Source organism: Herpailurus yagouaroundi, unplaced genomic scaffold (assembly GCF_014898765.1).
Source record: "Herpailurus yagouaroundi ecotype Mexico unplaced genomic scaffold, PumYag 189, whole genome shotgun sequence".
NCBI lineage: Eukaryota > Metazoa > Chordata > Mammalia > Carnivora > Felidae > Herpailurus > Herpailurus yagouaroundi.
In genome coordinates, this window is record NW_024412420.1 from 11,064,788 (window position 1) to 11,083,914 (window position 19,127).

The 19,127-nt window shown below is 43.3% G+C and overlaps 1 protein-coding gene across 3 annotated transcripts in view; it reads right to left on the minus strand.

The window, feature by feature from the left end:
- KAT7 (lysine acetyltransferase 7) overlaps positions 1-18,032 on the minus strand; it is a 32,732-nt gene extending 14,700 nt beyond the window's left edge. Inside the window, exons 1-7 of one of the 3 annotated variants that reach the window (XM_040497217.1) lie at positions 17,854-18,032; positions 15,264-15,411; positions 12,738-12,914; positions 10,894-11,133; positions 5,222-5,304; positions 1,838-1,927; positions 18-116 (exon numbers count right to left, since the gene is read on the minus strand). In XM_040497217.1, coding sequence (XP_040353151.1) covers positions 18-116; positions 1,838-1,927; positions 5,222-5,304; positions 10,894-11,133; positions 12,738-12,914; positions 15,264-15,411; positions 17,854-17,868 — 852 coding nt within the window. In that variant the 5' untranslated portion in view covers positions 17,869-18,032. The remainder of the gene's footprint in view (positions 1-17; positions 117-1,837; positions 1,928-5,221; positions 5,305-10,893; positions 11,134-12,737; positions 12,915-15,263; positions 15,412-17,853) is intronic. The other 2 variants (XM_040497220.1, XM_040497218.1) reach the window with 2 other exon arrangements.
- Between the last annotated feature and the right edge of the window lie 1,095 nt (positions 18,033-19,127).

A 19,127-nucleotide genomic window follows, 5' to 3' on the forward strand; every position in this document is an offset into this window, starting at 1 on the left:
GGTCAACGTTTTCTCACCATGTATTTCTCTTTCTGCTCTTTGCTCAGCCCAGAATTCCTTTTCTTCCTGAGTTCGGCCACCTTTTCCTTATACCGCAGCTGCCTCTCTGTTGGTGCCTGAAAGGAAAGAGAAAACTGAGGAGCTAGCCAGAAAACTCATTATGTCAGTAAGTTTCAAAATGAAGAACAAAACGAAACGAAACAAAACAAAACATGGCAGGGAAGAAAAAAACGCCAGACGTGTGAAGGCCACCCTATGCCTATGACGGCAATTTTAAAATTCCAAATTGGGTTCCCAGACCACCGTGGTTACAGGCAGTTCATATTTATTTTAAATATTAAGCCCATGGGGCGCCTGGGTGGCTCAGTCGGTTAAGCGGCCGACTTCAGCTCAGGTCATGATCTCACGGTCTGTGAGTTCGAGCCCCGAGTCGGGCTCTGTGCTGACAGCTCAGAGCCTGGAACCTGTTTCAGATTCTGTGTCTCCCTCTCTCTCTGACCCTCCCCCGTTCATGCTCTGTCTCTCTCTGTCTCAAAAATAAATAAATGTTAAAAAAAAATTTAAAATAAATAAATAAATAAATAAATAAATATTAAGCCCAAAAGAACACATGTTGAGGGACGTCTCCACCAGAGCAACACGAATAAAATAAAGATGATTTCAATTCAGTAAGCATTTACTGAACGTTTACTGTTTTCCCAGTACTGATACGAGAAGGAATACAATTTTTACACTGAGAAAGATTAGAACCCAAGACAGACAATGAAAAAAAGTAGAGCTACCACTTACAGAGTGCGTATTACCTGCCAAGCACTGGGGATAGGTATTTTGTTAGCTGACGCCCCTACCAGGTAGGTATTCTTCTTCACTCGTTGTTATTAACAAAAAAATGCCAGGTGTGTTACAAGGACAGAAAGTTTAGGGAGGTTAGCTGACCTACCCAAGACCACACAGGTAGAGTCACAGAATGACAGTATTCAAATCCAGATCTGTCTGGCTCCAAACCCAAACTTCTCCCTCCTCACCATGCCTTCCTCTGCTATCCACCTATAATCTAACCACAAAAACAGACATCCATATGATGAACTGTGATAAAGGCTAAACCAGCCTTCTGAGAACATTACGATGGAACAGATGAGGAAGAAATTCATTCTTGATAGGAGATCTGGGAAGAATTCCTACCACAGCTGAGAGGTGCTGAAGGCCTTGAAGGATAAGCAGAATTGCTTCTTGGTACAGGCACAGAGTTAGGCAGAAAAACAGCAAGACCAAAGACCAAAGGCATTCGTGGAAGAACTAGGAATTTAAGCGTAATCAACAAGCACGAATGTTCAAAGAGGTAGACAAACTAGGGCAAAGCAGCGTCTAAGAGTCCAAGGGAAGAGAGAAATGGAAGAGAAATGACATGACCAACAAGTGTCAAATGCTAAGGAAAAGTCACCGGTGACCTCGGAAACAGGCCAGCAGAGCGAAGGGGTTTGAAAGTAACAAAGGGCTAAAAAGTAGATGCAAAGTGAGGAAACAGAGCAGCAAGTGTATCTTTCAAAGAATGAGGATTATCTTTTATCACTATTACTATCATTATCATAAATAGCACGAGTCCTTCATTTATGAGGCAGAGGTGTTTGTTTCACGAAATTTTACTCTTTGGAAAAACAAAACAAAACAAAACAAAACAAAACAAAAACGCTTCTGAGTTCATGACTGAAGACCAGTTATTTAGAAATACCACAGGGAACGAGAGGCACAGATAGACCTAAAGACCGTTAACGGGGCAGAGGAGATCCCAGACTTGGCTCTCAGACTGTGAGCGGCCAGAGTTTGACAAGGCCCATACCTGGTGCCTGGTTGCATGCCTGTTGTTGTCATCTTGCCTGTGGGACAGCATCCTTTCTTCTATCTGCTTATCCCGGCTCTGTGCTCTCACCTGCAACCATCAACAACGTCAATAAATCCACCTGCTTCTAAGACTAAGTTTACTGAAAGCATAAGAATACAATGGTCATCCCTTGAATTTACGTTGCACTTTCACTTTCAAAGGGTCTTCGCGTTTATTAGCACAATCTCTACAAGAATAGGCGAGGCAGGCGTCACAGTCTGTCTCCTCAGCCACGAACTAGAGTCAGAGAAGTGAAACCAAGACCGCTGACTGGTGGTAAGGCTAAGATTTTAATTCAGTCTGAGGACTCTGAGCCTGGACCCTTCCCACCGTACAGTGGATAAGAAACAAGAACCCGTGAGGAAGTGCAAACACAGGGCAAAGAAGTGCGAGGGAAAGGGTGGACGCCCGGGGTCAAGTCTATAGGGAAACTGACCTCTGGAGTCGGGTGATCCTAAGACGGATCACATCAGCTCTCCCAACCGTTTCAGGACCATCTCCCGGAAGGAGAGGGCTCATATCCCACCGCCTGTTCAACTTCACGCTAGGACTAGGACTCGGCAGGTCAAAACACAATGACTGACATTTTCCCACAGACCAGCTCCTCCCAAACATTCCGTCTATCAACAGCAACGCTTTCTAAGCAACTCACCACATCAGAAACGAGAAGGTCGCCCTCGTCCCTTCTCTCTGTCTCACACCTCGCGTCACAAAATCCATCAGCAAGTCTATCAGGCTGCTCCCCTCCAAAACATATCCCGAGTCCAATCAATTCTTACTATCTCCACTGATACAACGCCAGTCCAGGCTACTAGCTCCTGCCTGAGCTCAGAGCGGTCTGCCAACTAGTCTACCTGGGTCAGCGCCTGCCCCCTCCAGTCCATTCTCCACACCACGAACCAGCCGTGACTTTTAAAAAGTGCTCGTGAAAATTCTATTACACCTCTGCTAAAGCCCTCCAAATGCGTCCCGCCGCCATCACAGTAAAGACGCACTTCCAACGCCAAGGCCTTAACAGGTCCTTCATGATCTGGATCCGGCTTCCGCATTCCCGATCACGTTCCAGCCACGCTGGCCTACTCTTGGTCCCTCAAACCCAGGCGTTTACCCCCACCTCTCGGCCTCCGTGTTTGCTCATCCTTCCACTTAACGTCTCTCCTCCTAGATCCGGACACAACCGTCTCTTTGCCCATCAGCCACGTCTCAGGTCAAATGCCAACTCCTCCAGGAGGTCTTCCTGAACAACCCAAGCGGAAGCAGTGCCGTATCCCCGTCACCCCCAAACAGCCACTCTCTGTATTTGTAGTTTTTTGGTTCCTCGCAGCATTTATCACTGCTTGAAATTCTTCTTCACTGATTAGTTTGTATGTGTTTTGCCTCCCCCTGCGAGAACGTTAGCTCCTCGAACGCAGTCTTTTACTGGATTCACAGAACCCACAGATATCTGTCACAGCGTTTGGCACAGCAATCTGGAACTGAATAAAAGCGGTCCTAACGTTGATTGCAATTGTCCACTGGGAAACTCAGAGTGACCACCTATATAGGCAAGTACTTAAAAAATGACAGAGCTTTCGGGGCGCCTGGGTGGCTCAGTTGGTTAAGCGGCCGACTTCGGCTCAGGTCATGATCTCACGGTCCGTGAGTTCGAGCCCCACGTCGGGCTCTGTGCTGACAGCTCAGAGCCTGGAGCCCGTTTCAGATTCTGTGTCTCCCTCTCTCTCTGACCCTCCCCTGCTCATGCTCTCTCTCTTGTCTCAAAAAAAAATAAAGTTAAAAAAAAAAATTAAAAAAAAAAATGACAGAGCTTTCAATTTAGGTGAGGAGTTAGTCTATAATTCTTCCACTTGGGATTCTAAATATAATAAAAACCTATATCCTTCAGAAATTCTCTGGATCGTCCAAGTTCCAGTAGTCAAGATGGATTATGCTGAGCCTGATTTCTCTTGCAAAGAAGAAAACATGACAGAGGAAGAATTCAGGAAATGCTTTCCTTTTCTTCAGAACTTTCTTCCCCAAACTGGCACTTTTCTTTTTCTTTTTTAAAAATAAATTGCTTAAGGTAACTCGTTCACATTGCTACAAGCCAACAATTTTTGAAAGCTGTACCCGAGGAAGACGTCAATGCGAGACCACGCTTAGTATCGGATCACGATATTTAAAGTCAAGAGGTCGAGGGCGACTCCCAAAAAAAGAGATCACGGTTATTTTCAGAGAACGAAAGACCCAAAGCCTTGTCGGCTTCTGCTGCAGATACCGGCAGAGCTGCTCCTGTTGGGATCTGGTCTCAGACTAATGGGAAGATAACGGGCAGACCAACCACTCACTCTTACACAGAGCAGAAGAAATGAGCCTGCTTACACAAGAGATTTGGAATAAAGAAAAATGACAGTGTCTTCAACCTTGAAATCCATGCAAGCTTTCAAAGTCTACTACTTTGCTGAAAGACTAAACATGCAAAGAAACTTCCCATCGTGTGGTCTCGTTAAGAAAAAGAGGACAAATTCCTGACTCGGAAAGAACTAGTGTTAGTTAGGGATTCTCATTTTTCTTAGGATGAAACTGGCTCAGACAGGAATAAATCTGTGACCTTGGCGTTGTTAGAAAATAACAACCACAGGAACAGTTAATACTTTGATGCCATGAGCTTGGATAACCTGTCCAAACACTACCCACGCAATGCATTTAATGAAGCGTGTTTGCAACTCCTGCTTCCCCATTATTAGTTTCATCCTTGGTAGCAGCAGCCGATACAGGAGCCCACAAAATAGGGTCTTAGGCTCTCCTAAATCCATCACCCCCAAATCCCAAAAGTTACGTAGGACTATATTTTTCAAGAATTTAAGACAAAAACTGGCCAAGAGTGGGTGTGACTGAGAGTAACAAAAAGGAAATGTATTCTGCGGAAACAGAGCCAAAGGAAAATAATCATGCAAAAATTTAAAGAGCAAAATGTCTTCAGAGATTCACAAGAAGAGAACTTAATGCACAAATACTGAGATCACATATTTAGGCAAATTAATTCCTCGTGGAAAAGGTCCCTGCCTCATCAAAGTCAATTTTCGATGGAAAATATCAATGCACACAGGATGATATTCCAAATGTTCCAGATCTCCCTATTAATTTCTTTCGAAGTAGTCATTACACACTGTAATTCTTTTATTTATCTGTTTAAATCTTTCTTTAAAAAACCCAGCTGTATTTTTATTGTTTCCTCCACTGGAAGATAAGAAAAAGGACCTTGTCTATTTTGTTCACATTGTATCCCCAGTGTTTAGCCAAGTGCCTGGCAACGGAAAAGCACTCGCTAGATTAAGTATAGAGTCAAATAATGAATACAATTACCTTGCACTCATCAGCGGACAGGTTATGATAGAGCGGGCATCCTGAGATGGAGAAATGTCTCTCATGTTTTCCTGTAAGATGTCCTGTTAAAAGAGGAAAAAACTTTATCTCGAGACAGAAGATTTAAGTTCATAAAGTGACGTGGGTTTTTTTGTGTGAAAAAAATTTTTTTAATGTTTATTATTTTTGAGGGAGAGACAGAGAGCAAGCAGGCGAGGGGCAGAGAGAGAGGGAGACACAGAGTCGGAAGCAGGCTCTGGGCTCTGAGCTGTCAAGCACAGAGCCCGATGTGGGGCTTGAACCCACAGACCATGAGATCATGACCTGAGCTGAAGTCGGACGCTCAACCAACTGAGTCACCCAGGCGCCCCAAAGTGATAAGTTTTCTATAGGACAACTGTGTAATTTGGCTGTATCATTTCTATCCAATATGTATCTGATCACAGATTGAATCCACCAAAAGTAAGTGCTGCCAGGGCCATAACTTGCACCCACTGATGAATTCTTTTTTGCCACAGGAGGGATCTGGCAATCGTTGAACATACATGTGTATGTTCAATATAAACTGTAGTTCCTTCTGTTCTTTTTTTTCTTTTTTAATTTTATTTTTACTTATTTTGAGAGAGAGATAGAGAGCAAGCAGGGGAGGGGCAGAGACAGAGAGGGAGAAAGAATCTCAAGCAGGTTCTGTGCTGTTAGCACAGAGCCGGATGCGGGGCTCGAACCCAGGTACTGTGAGATCACGACCTGAGCCGAAGTCAAGAGCTGGACACTTAACTGACTGAACCATCCAGGCGCCCCAGTTCCTTCTGTTCTGATAATGTATTTCTCAAATTCTAAAAAATCATAAAGCCATATATTTATAAAAAGAACAAGATTACAAACAGAAACATTTTCTTTTGGTGAAACTTAACTTTCCGTTGCTAAATTATCAAGTTATATGTATATCAAGTGCTTCTTCCTTTCTATTATGCAATGCTACCCAATCCGAATTGAACTTCTTTCATTAATCAAAAGAAACTTCTGGAAAATGAAAAAGAAAATGGACTCTTCTATTCTGCAAATAAACATATGTTGATAATTTTGAATCAGATTAAATATATTCATTTTTTTGGAAGGGGGCTGATTTTGTTTAAAGATTTAGGCTTCTGTAATCAGACTTTTTAATAGGTGGTACTTTTAATAATGGGATATTACTCAGCCATAAAAAAGAATGAGATCTTGCCATTTACAATATGGATGGTATAGGGGCACCTGGGTGGCTCAGCAGGTTGAGTGTCTGACTTCAGCTTGGGTCATGATCTCGCAGCTCGTGGGTTCAAGCCCCACATCGGGCTCCACGCTGACAGCACGGAACCTGCTTGGGATTCTCTCTCTCCCTCTCTCTCTGCCCCTCCCTCACTTGTGCTTTCTCTCTCTCAAGACAAATAAACTCAAAAAAAAATTTTATACAATATGGATGGCATAATGCTAAGTGAAATAAGTGAGTCAGAGAAAGACCAATACCATATGATTTTACTCATAAGTGGAATTGTTTCAGAGTAACAAACAAAGAAAAAAAGAGACAAACAAACAAACAAAAAAAAAAACCCAGGCTCTTAAATACAGAGAACAAAGTGATGACGCCAAAGACGGAAGGCACGTGGGAAAGGGGTGAAACAGATAAATGGGTTCAAGAGTACATTTAGCTTCATGAGTACTGGGTAATGTATAGAATTGCTGGGTCACTATATCATACACCTGAAACTAATATACCACTGTAACACAAATACATAGGCACAAGTTAGCACAAAGCTCCTTCTTATGAGGGGATAACGTGAGCAGTTAACAATACAAAAAGCTTACTTTAAAGGGGTATCTCTTCACTTTTTAATTTTTCATGTGGTTTTGGGAAACACACAGGGAACTGAACATTACTTCCTTTTTATACGTGTCTTTAACCAAAAAGCTTATACAGCCTTTGGGTAATAGAGACAATGGGATTTTAAAAATCATATATGAGGGGCGCCTGGGTGGCTCAGTCGGTTGAGCTTCCGACTTCGGCTCAGGTCATGATCTCACCGTCCGTGAGTTCGAGTCCCGCATCGGACTCTGTGCTGACAGCTCAGAGCCTGGAGCCTGCTTCGGATTCTGTGACTCCCTCTCTCTCTAACCCTCCCCCGCTCATGCTCTGTCTCTCTCTGTCTCAAAAATAAAATAAAACATTAAAAAAAAAATTTTTTTTTTTAATAAAAAAAAAATCATATATGATTTATAAAGTAAGCTTTAAAGAACAATAGTTCACGTATTGGGAGAGACAGGAATTAATACATGTTATGCGGACTGCCATTTCTCCAGGATTGTGTTATTAAAAATGTGATTTTAGAGATCTGTTCAATTTATCTTGCACACAAAAAACTAACCTCAGTGATCAAACACCGTGTACAAAATGTAAAGCATCCATGTTTTAGAAAGTCTTCTTTCTGTAGATTATTTCTAAAAAATATTTCTGTAGATATTTCTAAGATATTATTCATCTATATCTTCTGAGTAAATTATTCAAATGTCTTAGTTTATAATAAATAAACTAAAACCAATCAAATGAGTCTATATTAAAAGTTTTATAAATAGGATAGCTAATCTATTGATCTAGCAATTCTATTGTTACAAATTTATTCCACAGGTTTTCTAGCAAGACATCAAACTACATACGTACAAGACTATCCACTATAGTAATATTCAAAGTAGCTAAAAATGAGAAATCTAAAGTCAACTTATACTGTACAATTTAAAAAATTTATAAGCTTTAGGGGTGCCTGGGTGGCTCAGTCGGTTAAGCGTACGACTTCGGCTCAAGGTCATGATCTTGCGGCTTATGGGTTCAGGCCCCACGTCAGGCTCTGTGCTGACAGCTCAGAGCCCGGAGCCTGCTTCCGATTCTGTGTCTCCCTCTCTCTCTGCCCCTTCCCACTCATGTTCTGTCTCTCTCTCTCTCTCTCTCTCTCTCTCTCAAAAATAAATAAACATTAAAAAAAAATTTTTTTTTTAATTTATAAGCTTTCAATATAATGGAATGCTCTGTATTCTTTTAAAAAGATGGAACCTGGGGCGCCTGGGTGGCTCAGTCGGTTGGGTGGCAGACTTCAGCTCGGGTCATGATCTCGCGGTCCGTGAGTTCGAGCCCCGCGTCGGGCTCTGTGCTGACAGCTCAGAGCCTGGAGCCTATTTCAGATTCTGTGTCTCCCTCTCTCTGACCCTCCCCTGTTCATGCTCTCTCTCTGTCTCAAAAATAAATAAACGCTAAAAATATATATATATATTAAAAAAAAAAAAATAGATGGAACCCTAAGTAAAATACCCAAGATGCCAAACCAACCACTGTATTTTCCCTTTTGTGAATAACAAAAAGGAAATATATGTACATATACCTGTGTACGTACATACACACAAACACACAAACTTACTAGAAGCATTCATAAAAAACTACCAAGAATAGTTTTATATCTGAGGATATGAGTGAAGAACTTTTACTTGCTCATTTCAGGGCTTGTAAGTTTGTACAAGCACATAATACTTTTATACCAAAATTATACACACACACACACACACACACACACACACACAAATTAACGACATTATTTTCCCAAACATAAAGAGTGGAACAGGATCAAAAGTAATTTTGGCGGGGCGCCTGGGTGGCGCAGTCGGTTAAGCGTCCGACTTCAGCCAGGTCACGATCTCGCGGTCCGTGAGTTCGAGCCCCGCGTCAGGCTCTCGGCTGATGGCTCAGAGCCTGGAGCCTGTTTCCGATTCTGTGTCTCCCTCTCTCTCTGACCCTCCCCCGTTCATGCTCTGTCTCTCTCTGTCCCAAAAATAAATAAACGTTGAAAAAAAAAAATTAAAAAAAGTAATTTTGGCAATGGATTTTTTTTTTTTTTAATTAAGTAATCTCTGCCCAATGTGGGGCTTGAACTCACAACTAAGATCAAGAACCACATGGTCTACTGACCGAGCCAGCCGGGTGCCGCCTTATCAAAAATAATTTTGGAAGCTCAGGTTCACACTTTTCAAACTTTGCCAGCAGATTAACACCAAAATTCAAAGTGAACCTTCTCTGATGCAACAGATTTGTATTTATCCGCTCATCTACTCCATTAAGGGAGTTAAGTACTGAGCAAAGATAACACACGGTCAGGCCCGACTCTGACCTCACCTCCTCCTGTCCACTGTGGCTGCTCCACCCTGGGCATAGTGGCCCCTAAGTGTGCCTCAAATGGCCTAAGCATTCTCCCGTCCCATACCCTTTGCACTGGTGTGTGTGTGGGTGTGCATGGCCGTACATATGCACAACACCTTACTTGCCCTCTCAGCACTACCTTATCTTCCTTCAGAGAATGATCTCTAGTTGACCTACTGTACACCTACCTGTTTTGACCTTCCCAGTTAGACTATAAGCTCCGTGAGGGTAGGAACTTTGACATGTTCATAGCTATATCCCCAGAACCTAAAGCAGTGTCCGGTACATAGCAAACATTCAATAACTATGTACTGAATAGCTAATTAAACACACGACATAAAGGGAACAACTTAGGGATGAACGGACAGTGACCAGCAGTGCTGGAGTCCCTTTCCTTGCTGCACGGCAAGTCGATCCCCTTACCCTCTTAGAGCATGTTGGCTAGCTCTTAAACACTGGTGTTTATATGACGAGGTCTAGTCTTACTTTTTCATTAATTTGCGCAAGGAAACAGATTTAGGCCTGAACCAATTAGCTTCTTTGAGCGAAGGCTGGTATGACATTCAGGGGAATTTACACTCTGTGCATTCTGAGTTCAAATTATCTGAGAAACCAGTGCCAAGACCCGGAAAAGATCCAAATAAATTAAATACCAGGGAAAACATACTGTGGGCCCACAAAGCAGCAGCTCACTCTGTTCTACCTTTTCTGAACCTGATTGCCACATTCAAAAGTTCACAAATTTGAGAAGTAGACCTGGTGGAGAAATGCTTGTGATCTCCAAGTCAGCACCTTCCAACTCTAGACAAAAACTTACGCCCAACATGCGCACTGAAGCGCACCTAAGGAGAATTAATAAGGTTTAAACCACTATAAGAATCTGTCAGTCAGGAGTCAAGGTCATAAGAAAACAAAGACATACTCATTTATCTGAGAAGAAATACTTGTCTGGTTTGTACTGATTAAGCACACAAGACCTAAAACCACTGAAGTCACAAAAGGCCGGGGTCTCCTCTGTGCCCTTTTAGTTTCAAGCCACGCAACAAGAAATCTGTTTTTCTCACTTCCTTAACAGCTGTGGCCGCACAACCGGTGTTGTGCATTAGCTTACACTCATTGAATTTGAACTACGCGCCATACAATGAGTTGTCTGAAGGTAACTGGTCCTCTGTTTTGTTTTTTGCAGGAAAAAGGAGGAAATTTTTCACAGGGGGGAAGCTCTCGATAAGCAGAACGGTGCATCCCACTTAATTTCCTTGCAATCAGATCTGTTATTATGGACGGACAACAGGCCAAGAAGCAAAAATATTCAAGTGGGCAACCCAGTGATACTCTGAGCACCACTGAAGAACCTAAGGAGCTAGGTCACAAGGGAACACAGAACATTTCTTCAGGAGCCTAAGTCCAGAGGGCGAGAAGCACAGAACACAGGCATCGTGAAGCTGGGCGCACTCACCTAGAGAGTTACAGCCTGGAGTAGGACATTTCATATTGAAATTGTAGCTTTCGTGGAAGCGACGACGCTTGGGGCGATGAGAGAGATCGCTGCCTGAGTCCTTCAGGGACATGTCCTTGGCCATGCTCTCATCGTGAGACACATTAGGGCTGGAGATGTCGATGTCAGACTCAGAAGAAGGTGCGTTTCCAGTTGGAGTTCGAGGTGGAGACTCATCATGATCGGCTGTATTTTTAGTTTCTAAAGCAAAAGTAATTGGTAGAGCTCATGAATGAAGTTCATTTGTTTGAGGTTTACTATTCAGAAGAGTTTATGGACTTTCCAGATCCTCTATCGTTTAACCAGTAACTTCTAACCACTTATCTGCTATAAATGAAAATGAAGAGAAACTAACATCATTCCTTTGTGCAACTTTACATTCTGACTACAATTAAGTTTGGAGTTTCCCCAATACATTTCACTTATCTGTGTTCCTCACAGACCCCCAACCATGGATAATCAAAACTAGATGGAGGCAAATTTTTCTTTAAAATTACCATCCAGGGGCGCCTGGCTGGCTGTCAGTTGAGTGTCCAAATTTTGACTTTGGCTCATGTCATGATCCCAGGGTCATGGGATCAAGCCCCGCCTCAGGCTCCTCACTGGGCATGGAGGCTGCCTGGGATTCTTTCTCTCCCTCTCCGTCTGACCCTCCCACACTGGACAGCACACGCACGCATGCACTCTCCTTCTCTCTCCCCCTCTCTCAAAAAGCAAAAATAAAAATGCAATGAAATAAATAAAATAAAATAACCCATTCCACTCCTAGGAGACACACAGGATGGAAGAGAAATGGATGACAGGCTTGGTGTGTGAGTGTGAATGAACTTGGCTCTCGAGATAGCTTGTGAGTAATCTAACAACGTAGATTATAAATCACGGGTTGTAAACCAAATGCCTATAGGAGCTGGGCAAGGCCAAACAGAGACCCAATTGTCCATCTCAAGGAGACAACTACTATTCCGCTCTAGTCAATACTGTGAGTGAATGGGTTACCTCATTCATGTTCCCAGAGATTTGCATTTTTTAAAGGAAACTAGTAACTCAGGTTTTTATATGAAATCTCTGTATTTTCAAATGCTGGCAACAAACTTTTAAAAGTGTAAACACAGTGGGGCACCTGGCTGGCTCAGTCGATTAAGTGTCTGACTCTTGATTTCAGCTCAGGTCACGATCTCGCAGTTCGTGGGTTCAAGCCCTACATCAGGTTCCACACACTGACAGCGTGAAGCGTGCTTAAGAGCCCCCCCCTCTCTCCCTCTCCCTCTGCCCCTCCCCTGCTTGTGCTCTCTTTCTCTCAAAGCAAACTTTGAAAAAATAAAAAATAGAAATGGGAACCCTGTGCAAGCAAACCAACTGAGCGTGTTGGCAGACTAGACGCTCCCCAGTCTATAAGCCATGCGCTAAGGCCTCTGATTTGGGCTGGTGAATCACGATCACCACAGCTCACCATCCCCCATTACCGAAGGTCACCTCTCCCCAGAATTTCAGAGATAAATGGACAGACAAGCATGAACGTAAGAAAATCTGGTTTAGGCCTTCCTCATCTGTGGGTAAGAGGGCCATAGTCCCTTTTGCCTGTTATAGGTCCAACCCAATATACTCCAGAGACTGTAAACTTCAAGAGTACTCTAGAGCAAAACTGTCCGCAGCAAGACATTCAAGAAAGGAATCCGGCAAACAGCATTTACCTAGCTGAATTTCGTCAGTACCAGGCATCTACCTGCAGTGGCCCCAAGCCTTCCTTAAGAGGAAACTGACCAGATCTTCTCTGTAACTGACCAATTCATACTATACTCACTCACCTCTATCTGAAAAGTCAACCACCTGCTCAGTTTCTGAGCCAGACGAACGAGTCTGCCGAAGGGGGTACTTTTTTGGAGTCACTGGGGTAGGCTGCTGCTGACTACGGGTCACTCTTCTGGTAGAATAAGCAGGCTCCTCAGTGCCAAAAGATTGCAAATTTCGAACCGGGCTGGAATCTGATCCCCAATTTTAAAAGATAATAAAATAATTAAAGAGAAAAGAAGGAAATTTGTTTTATTTCTCATCCATATGACTTATTACCACCTGTGCCCTCCTCTTTGTATTTCACAAAATCCAACAAATCATTAAAATGTCTATTTTATTAAATAAAATGGAAGCTAAAGAGACTAGATCAGGCATAGAAATCCAATATAGTACAGAATTAATAGTTTTAGGTTCTGGAATCAAAACTGACTCCCATTCAATTCCCCTGCACCGTACCAACTAGCTATAACACCTTGGGCAAGTTCATCTCTCCAGGCCTGTTTCCCTGAACTATTAAAAAATAAATAAATAAATAAATAAATTATTTGTACATTCCTCACCTCTGTTGTGAGAAGTAAGTAAGATAATTCATAAAAACGTTTAACGTAATCCCTGGTACCTAGATCTATAGCTTTCTAAGTATTAGCTGCAACGTCTCTTTCTTTCCTTATTCCAACCCACCATCAAACAGGAACTCTACTTCTAAAGGTAGAACAATACACGTATTTCCTTTCTTCAGACATCTCTTGTGTTCTTCCTGATTACCCTGTCTGATACTCTGAAGCAAAGTCATAATGGATTCATGAAGGGTAAGGCAAGAACACAGCTTTTGAAATTCTTTTGGATAACAAAACTATTCTGAATCACCCAGCAGCCTTTTCACATCTCTAATTTGATGACGCTGAAAAAAGAATTAGAAAAAGATTCAGAGCTGAAACCAAAGTGTGTTTTAAACAACAAAAGATCCTAAGATGATATGTACATCTTATTCTGCAAAGAAGAAAATTGAAATTCTCAAACTTTTGGGTTAAAAAAAAAAAGGCACACAGCTAGGTTATCAGTTTACACGCCTCCAGGGGACTCAGCCAATTCATAACAGGGCCTATATCTTGCTTTAGAGAGAGCCACCTTACACAGACTACATTGTGAATGATGCCTCTAGGCGTTGTCCAACTCCATAGTTATGAAGTAGAACAACTAAGAAGTGACCCAGGACCCAGTTATTTCCTAGCTGTTTGGAATATTTTCAACTTTCAGGTGGCCAGGGCACAGCCAATTACGCTTTGTGAGAATATTACTCCCTTTCCTTTGCATATACTGTTCTCTCTACCTAGAATGATGTTTTCCCACCTTTCAGTTTGTAAATTCCTAGCAGATCCTTTAAGATTTCCATCTTGGAGACCGGCCCCAGCTCTGAACTTCCATAATATGCTATACAAACATCTCAGAGCTCTTAACCACAACGCATTACTACGATCAGCTGACATACTATATTTCGCACTGAACTGTGAGCTCCTTACGGGCAGGAACTATGATTTTTCTATCATGGCATTCTAATACATAGCATAGTATCTGAATTACAGTAGTTTTTTTTTATCAGTATTCCCAGTATGCTAAAAAAATAAAAACTTACAAACTGGGAATCTTACAAAACTTACAAACTTACAAAAAGACAACAGCTATACTTTGGCTGAAATGTTAAATACAAAAATAAAGTTAGGAACAGTTGTTGAGAATGTTCTCATTTTCTCCCTTGAAAAACTGATGTTTTTCTCTCATTTTGTAACGTGCTCCTAAAGCAGTAACTAGACCTGCACTATTTAAGTGCTTGAAGCATATTACAAAATTTTCCCCCTTAATCTCTCATCAGCTACTGATCATTAGCTTTTTGTATTAACTGCAACTTTCTTTCCTCCCCAGGGAATGAATCCCAGAGCAGAACCGGGAGGGATGAGGGGTACCTTCTAAACCAAAGCCCAGATGGCTAATCGCACTAGAGAACCTTCAAACTGCCTTCCAACACGGAGGTCCTCTATTCTTTACTACCAAAGCCAACTGCTGGGTATTTACAACTGTAAAGTAGTTGGATGCAACTACTTATGTCTATGAATCATGCCTGACCACATTACAGAATTACATGTAAGTTATGGAAGTATTTAGAAGTATTGAACCTCCTCCAAAAACAAGTTCAAGAGACTATTTTAAATGCCTAAGTCTAAGCCATCCTAACAGAAAGTAAAAATGTAGTCTTCCCATTTTACTCATGGAAAAACTACTATTCTAAACAAAAGTTAAATGACTTAAGACATATACGCGCCACGCAGTCATTGTATCAGATATAGTTCTTTTGGGCCTACAAACTGGACAACCCCCAACAGAGCCGTTTTGAAGAACCTGATACTTCTGCAGGCATTGACCCTGCATTTTACCAGATTTTGTCATCTACGCCAAGCCAAAGGACCAGTTTCCACATTCACACAAGAATATGATGACCAGCGAGGTGGCTATGAGGCACGGTCAGGAAGAATGAATTCTTATACCTTGAGAACTCTGGCTCAGCCGGGCTGAGGAGCGGGTGACTCGGGCAGATCGCCGGGACGTGCCGTCACTCTCTGAACTGTCTGTGTGCTCGAGATCTGTAGAAAAATCGGAATCTTCGGTTCCATCTGAACTACTGCCTGCATTCCTCTGTAACACCACAGATCCAGACATTAGCACAGAAGCATTTACTCTGTGGGTTTGTCTTAACACTGGAAATAAAATGAATTATGATACTGAAAACACTACGAAAGGATTCCACCGCCAAATTCCCTTCATTTAAGGCATTAAATGGAACAACCTGCAAGTAATGCACCTTGGTTAAATAAAAAAGAGAATTAATTCTTACTTTATTGTCACTAATTCTGAAACAAGTACATTTAGAGGTCAGTACCACAAACTGGAAATAAAAGTACCTAATTCGAGATGGTCTGGCTGACATAACTACGTACTTCGAGTCCATGGTGGGGAGAAAAATGTCAGCGCTGGACCCCTTTTAACTTTGGAGTAGCTTTTGTTCAAAGTCTCCACGAACAGCCATCACATTTTTTTTTAAACCATATACTAATTCAAAATACCAGGGTCCACAACTCTGATCCCAAGAGAACTTAAAGGAAAAGACTAGAGTTCTTCTTATGTTATCTATCTACGAAGTTTCTTCACATGAATGCTGAAAGTGCTTTAAAAAAAAAAAAACAAAAAGCGGCTTGCGTGTGAAGACTTGTAAATATCTAAGAACAGAGATTTTACCATCTTTTCAATAATCGTTTGTCAATTTCTAGCCTCCTGAAGATGATTAGCCATAAAGGTAACTTTTATCGGTTGAACATTACCGCTACACCCTTAACTAAGCCAGGAAGGAAAGAGCATTTGCTTAGAAAACAATACAAAGCCTCAAACCACAAGTCCTCTATTTTTTATCCACAACCCTTAGGGCCAGTTGTGCTTGAAATTCCTAACACTTTGGCTTTTTGGAAAGGGAATACTTTACATATATCCCTCAAGTAACACTCCATAATCAAACACACTAATATTTCTACAGCAGAATATAGAAACAATCGCCCCAAATCAGACACACAAAACCTATAAGTAGCCTCAGGATAGTTTAGGACAGGTTTTGCCACCAAATAAGTTACTAAAAACACTTACATTTTCAAAAGCTCTTTGTATTTGGGAACTGCAGAAAAGGGACTGTGGACCTATTCCAAGGCACCAACACTATTCCTGCATTTGGTTAGCCTTCATATAAATAAATACCACCTACCAATGTAGGCCATTTCAGGAGAAAATAAAAGGTTCAGATGTTTTATTTGAAAACCTCTGTGAAAAAAAGATTTCTGCAGAAATAAGCAAGAACACCATGCAGCTTTCCAAATATTTCAAGGGTAAACTGCCCAGAAACGAGCAGACTTCAGAGTCATAAGATGAAGGGGGAGTTTACAGGTCATCTAGTCCAGTTATCCAGTTATTTGAATCCCTGACCATCCCTTCCTGGTTTGACCCTGGAATCCAGCTCTTCTCTCTGGCTTTCACCAACCTCCTTCCCATCTTACTCCAGAGCAGACTTAATCGCTCTCTTACTTCCCTCCCATAATACTTTGTATATACCTCCACGTAGAGAATTTACTAGCTCCTTCTACACTTATTTATATGTCCGTTTTCCCCATCAGACTGTGATCTCCTTAAGCCAGGGATCATGTCTGATTAATTTGTGAATCCCCAGCAACTAGCACAGTAGCAAGCAGTCGATAAACATTTGTTGAATTAGATTTGTTCTGTAGTCCAGGCTCTGCTATTGCCTAATGGGAGTGGCTTAGGGCACTCCATTAGGCGTCTGTTTGTTCAGCTGCAAAGAAAAGGGATGGGGGTGTCCCTAGGTGACCTTATAAATCCTATCTAATTGTGGAAAGTTTTTGACTTTACGAACTGCATTTTCTGGCCGCTGTCCAAATGAGCAGCTAAGGAAAAAAATACGTCTTAGATGCAAAAGGGCCTGAGCGGGATCCCTAGGGAGTGGGCGCTGGTTCTCTACCACCCAGTCTTCGGCTTTGTTGTGCCCCCCGCCTGGAGAGGAAGGATGCTCCAAAACCCCGCCCATGCACCTATCAGCATCCCCGGCCGGAAGGGCGGGGATTCGTGCCCCCCAATCGCGCTCCTGCTACGCCGCGCCCCCACGGGACAGACTGCCAAGTCTAGCCAATCAAGAGAGGAGGGATCGTTCTCTACAGCCAGTCGGAGAGCTGTAGGGCCAAGGCCCCGACACCGCCCCCGCACGCGGGGAGGTGACCGTTGGACCCAAATGGGCGGTGTCACCAGCCAATCAATATGCTTCCAGGCGTTTCAGCGACCAATTACCGAGAAGAACGCCTCCGAGCCAGGCAAGCAGAGGGCGGGAATAGTTGCAAGCATAGGCCGAGGCCAGGATCGGGCCCACATTTTTCTGTCGGGTATGGACAGAAGAGAGGGTTGCTGAGCTAGATTGGGGGAAGCGGGAAGTTGGCACCCAACCACCGTGAGGCGTGGCCAACTGCGTCACGTTGCTCAGTCGACTGTCCTTAGACACCCGCCATCCCTCTGTCCTGTTCCTCTCACCTTCCTTCGCGGCATTGCCGGCGGCTGCGGCCCGACAGTTCCGATTCGGGCAGCGGCGGCAGCAGCAGCAGGAACGGTGGCTCCGGCGGGCTCCGTGGCGGCCTCTGTAGCAGTCCCAATCCTGCGGACGATCCCAAGTGCCTCCTGCTTCACAGCGTCTAGACCCTTCTGCGCAGGCGCCGCGGGCTGAGGCGCTTTTTCCTTCACTTCCGGCTGGGGCTCGCGTCACCTGACGTTACGGGCCAGAGAGGGTGCTGGGAGGGTCGCTCCTTCTGGTGAGGCCAGTGAGCGCCATTTTAGAATTGGGCAGAAAGTAGCGCGGTGGTAGAAACCCGGGCCAGCCATGTTTAGTCAGGGGATTGGCACCTTTTGTGGACGTGGGCAGCCATTCTTGTTTGGGGCTGAAGCCCGACAATTGAAGTTAACGGTTCTCATCTTTACCTTGGGCAAAATTTCCCTTCCCGTTCGTTTTAATTTCTGAAGTAGAGGAAGGAAACCCCCAGAATCCGTCAGGTGGCTGAGGTTTAACCCCTTGGTTGCCTGGTTGACCAAAGGACGTTTCTGTTTATCCTCTAAACTCAACGTTGGGAAGGGATATTTTGCCCCAGCAATTGCATCTTAAAAGCCATCCTGTGTCTCAAAGTGACGGGAATGGGGGCTTGTAAAAGGAACTGAAGGGTAGCGCCCATCATCAGGAAGTTTGTTGTCTGGTAGAGGAGACGTTGTCCTTGCCCGTAGCGAACAGCAAGTAAGTTAGTTAGTCGTTCAGGTCGCGGAAAGAGGCAGAACCATTCTCCAGAGGCTGTAGCTCCAGAGAATTCCCACATTCGCTCTGTGGTGAGCGCCCATCTCCTTCCCCCGTTCTGTGTGGGTTTGAGAGCCCTGGGTGGCTCGCGGGGGTGGGGGCGGGTGCTGACGCGGTAGCGAGAGTCGGAGAAGCAGTGGATCCCCACTTAGCCCAAGTTAACTCTGGAAATCTAGATGCTTGAGCCAGGAGTTGGGGGAGGGAAGAAGAGAGGAAGGAATATTTTTAGTAAAGCTGGAGCTTAACAAAAAAAAAAAGGCATGGATATTTAAATAAAATAATAATAATAATAATAATAATAATAATAAGGCCTATCTTGAGAGGAAGGAAGAGTTGGTCAAGGATGTAAGGCTAGGAGAAGAGCAATTTTAAAAGGCTGGCAAATGGAGAGCAGGCTTTGAGAATGTAATCTCTCTGGAGGAAATGCTTTGAGAGGACCAAAGGTTGGCGAAGAGCGACGGGGGGGGGG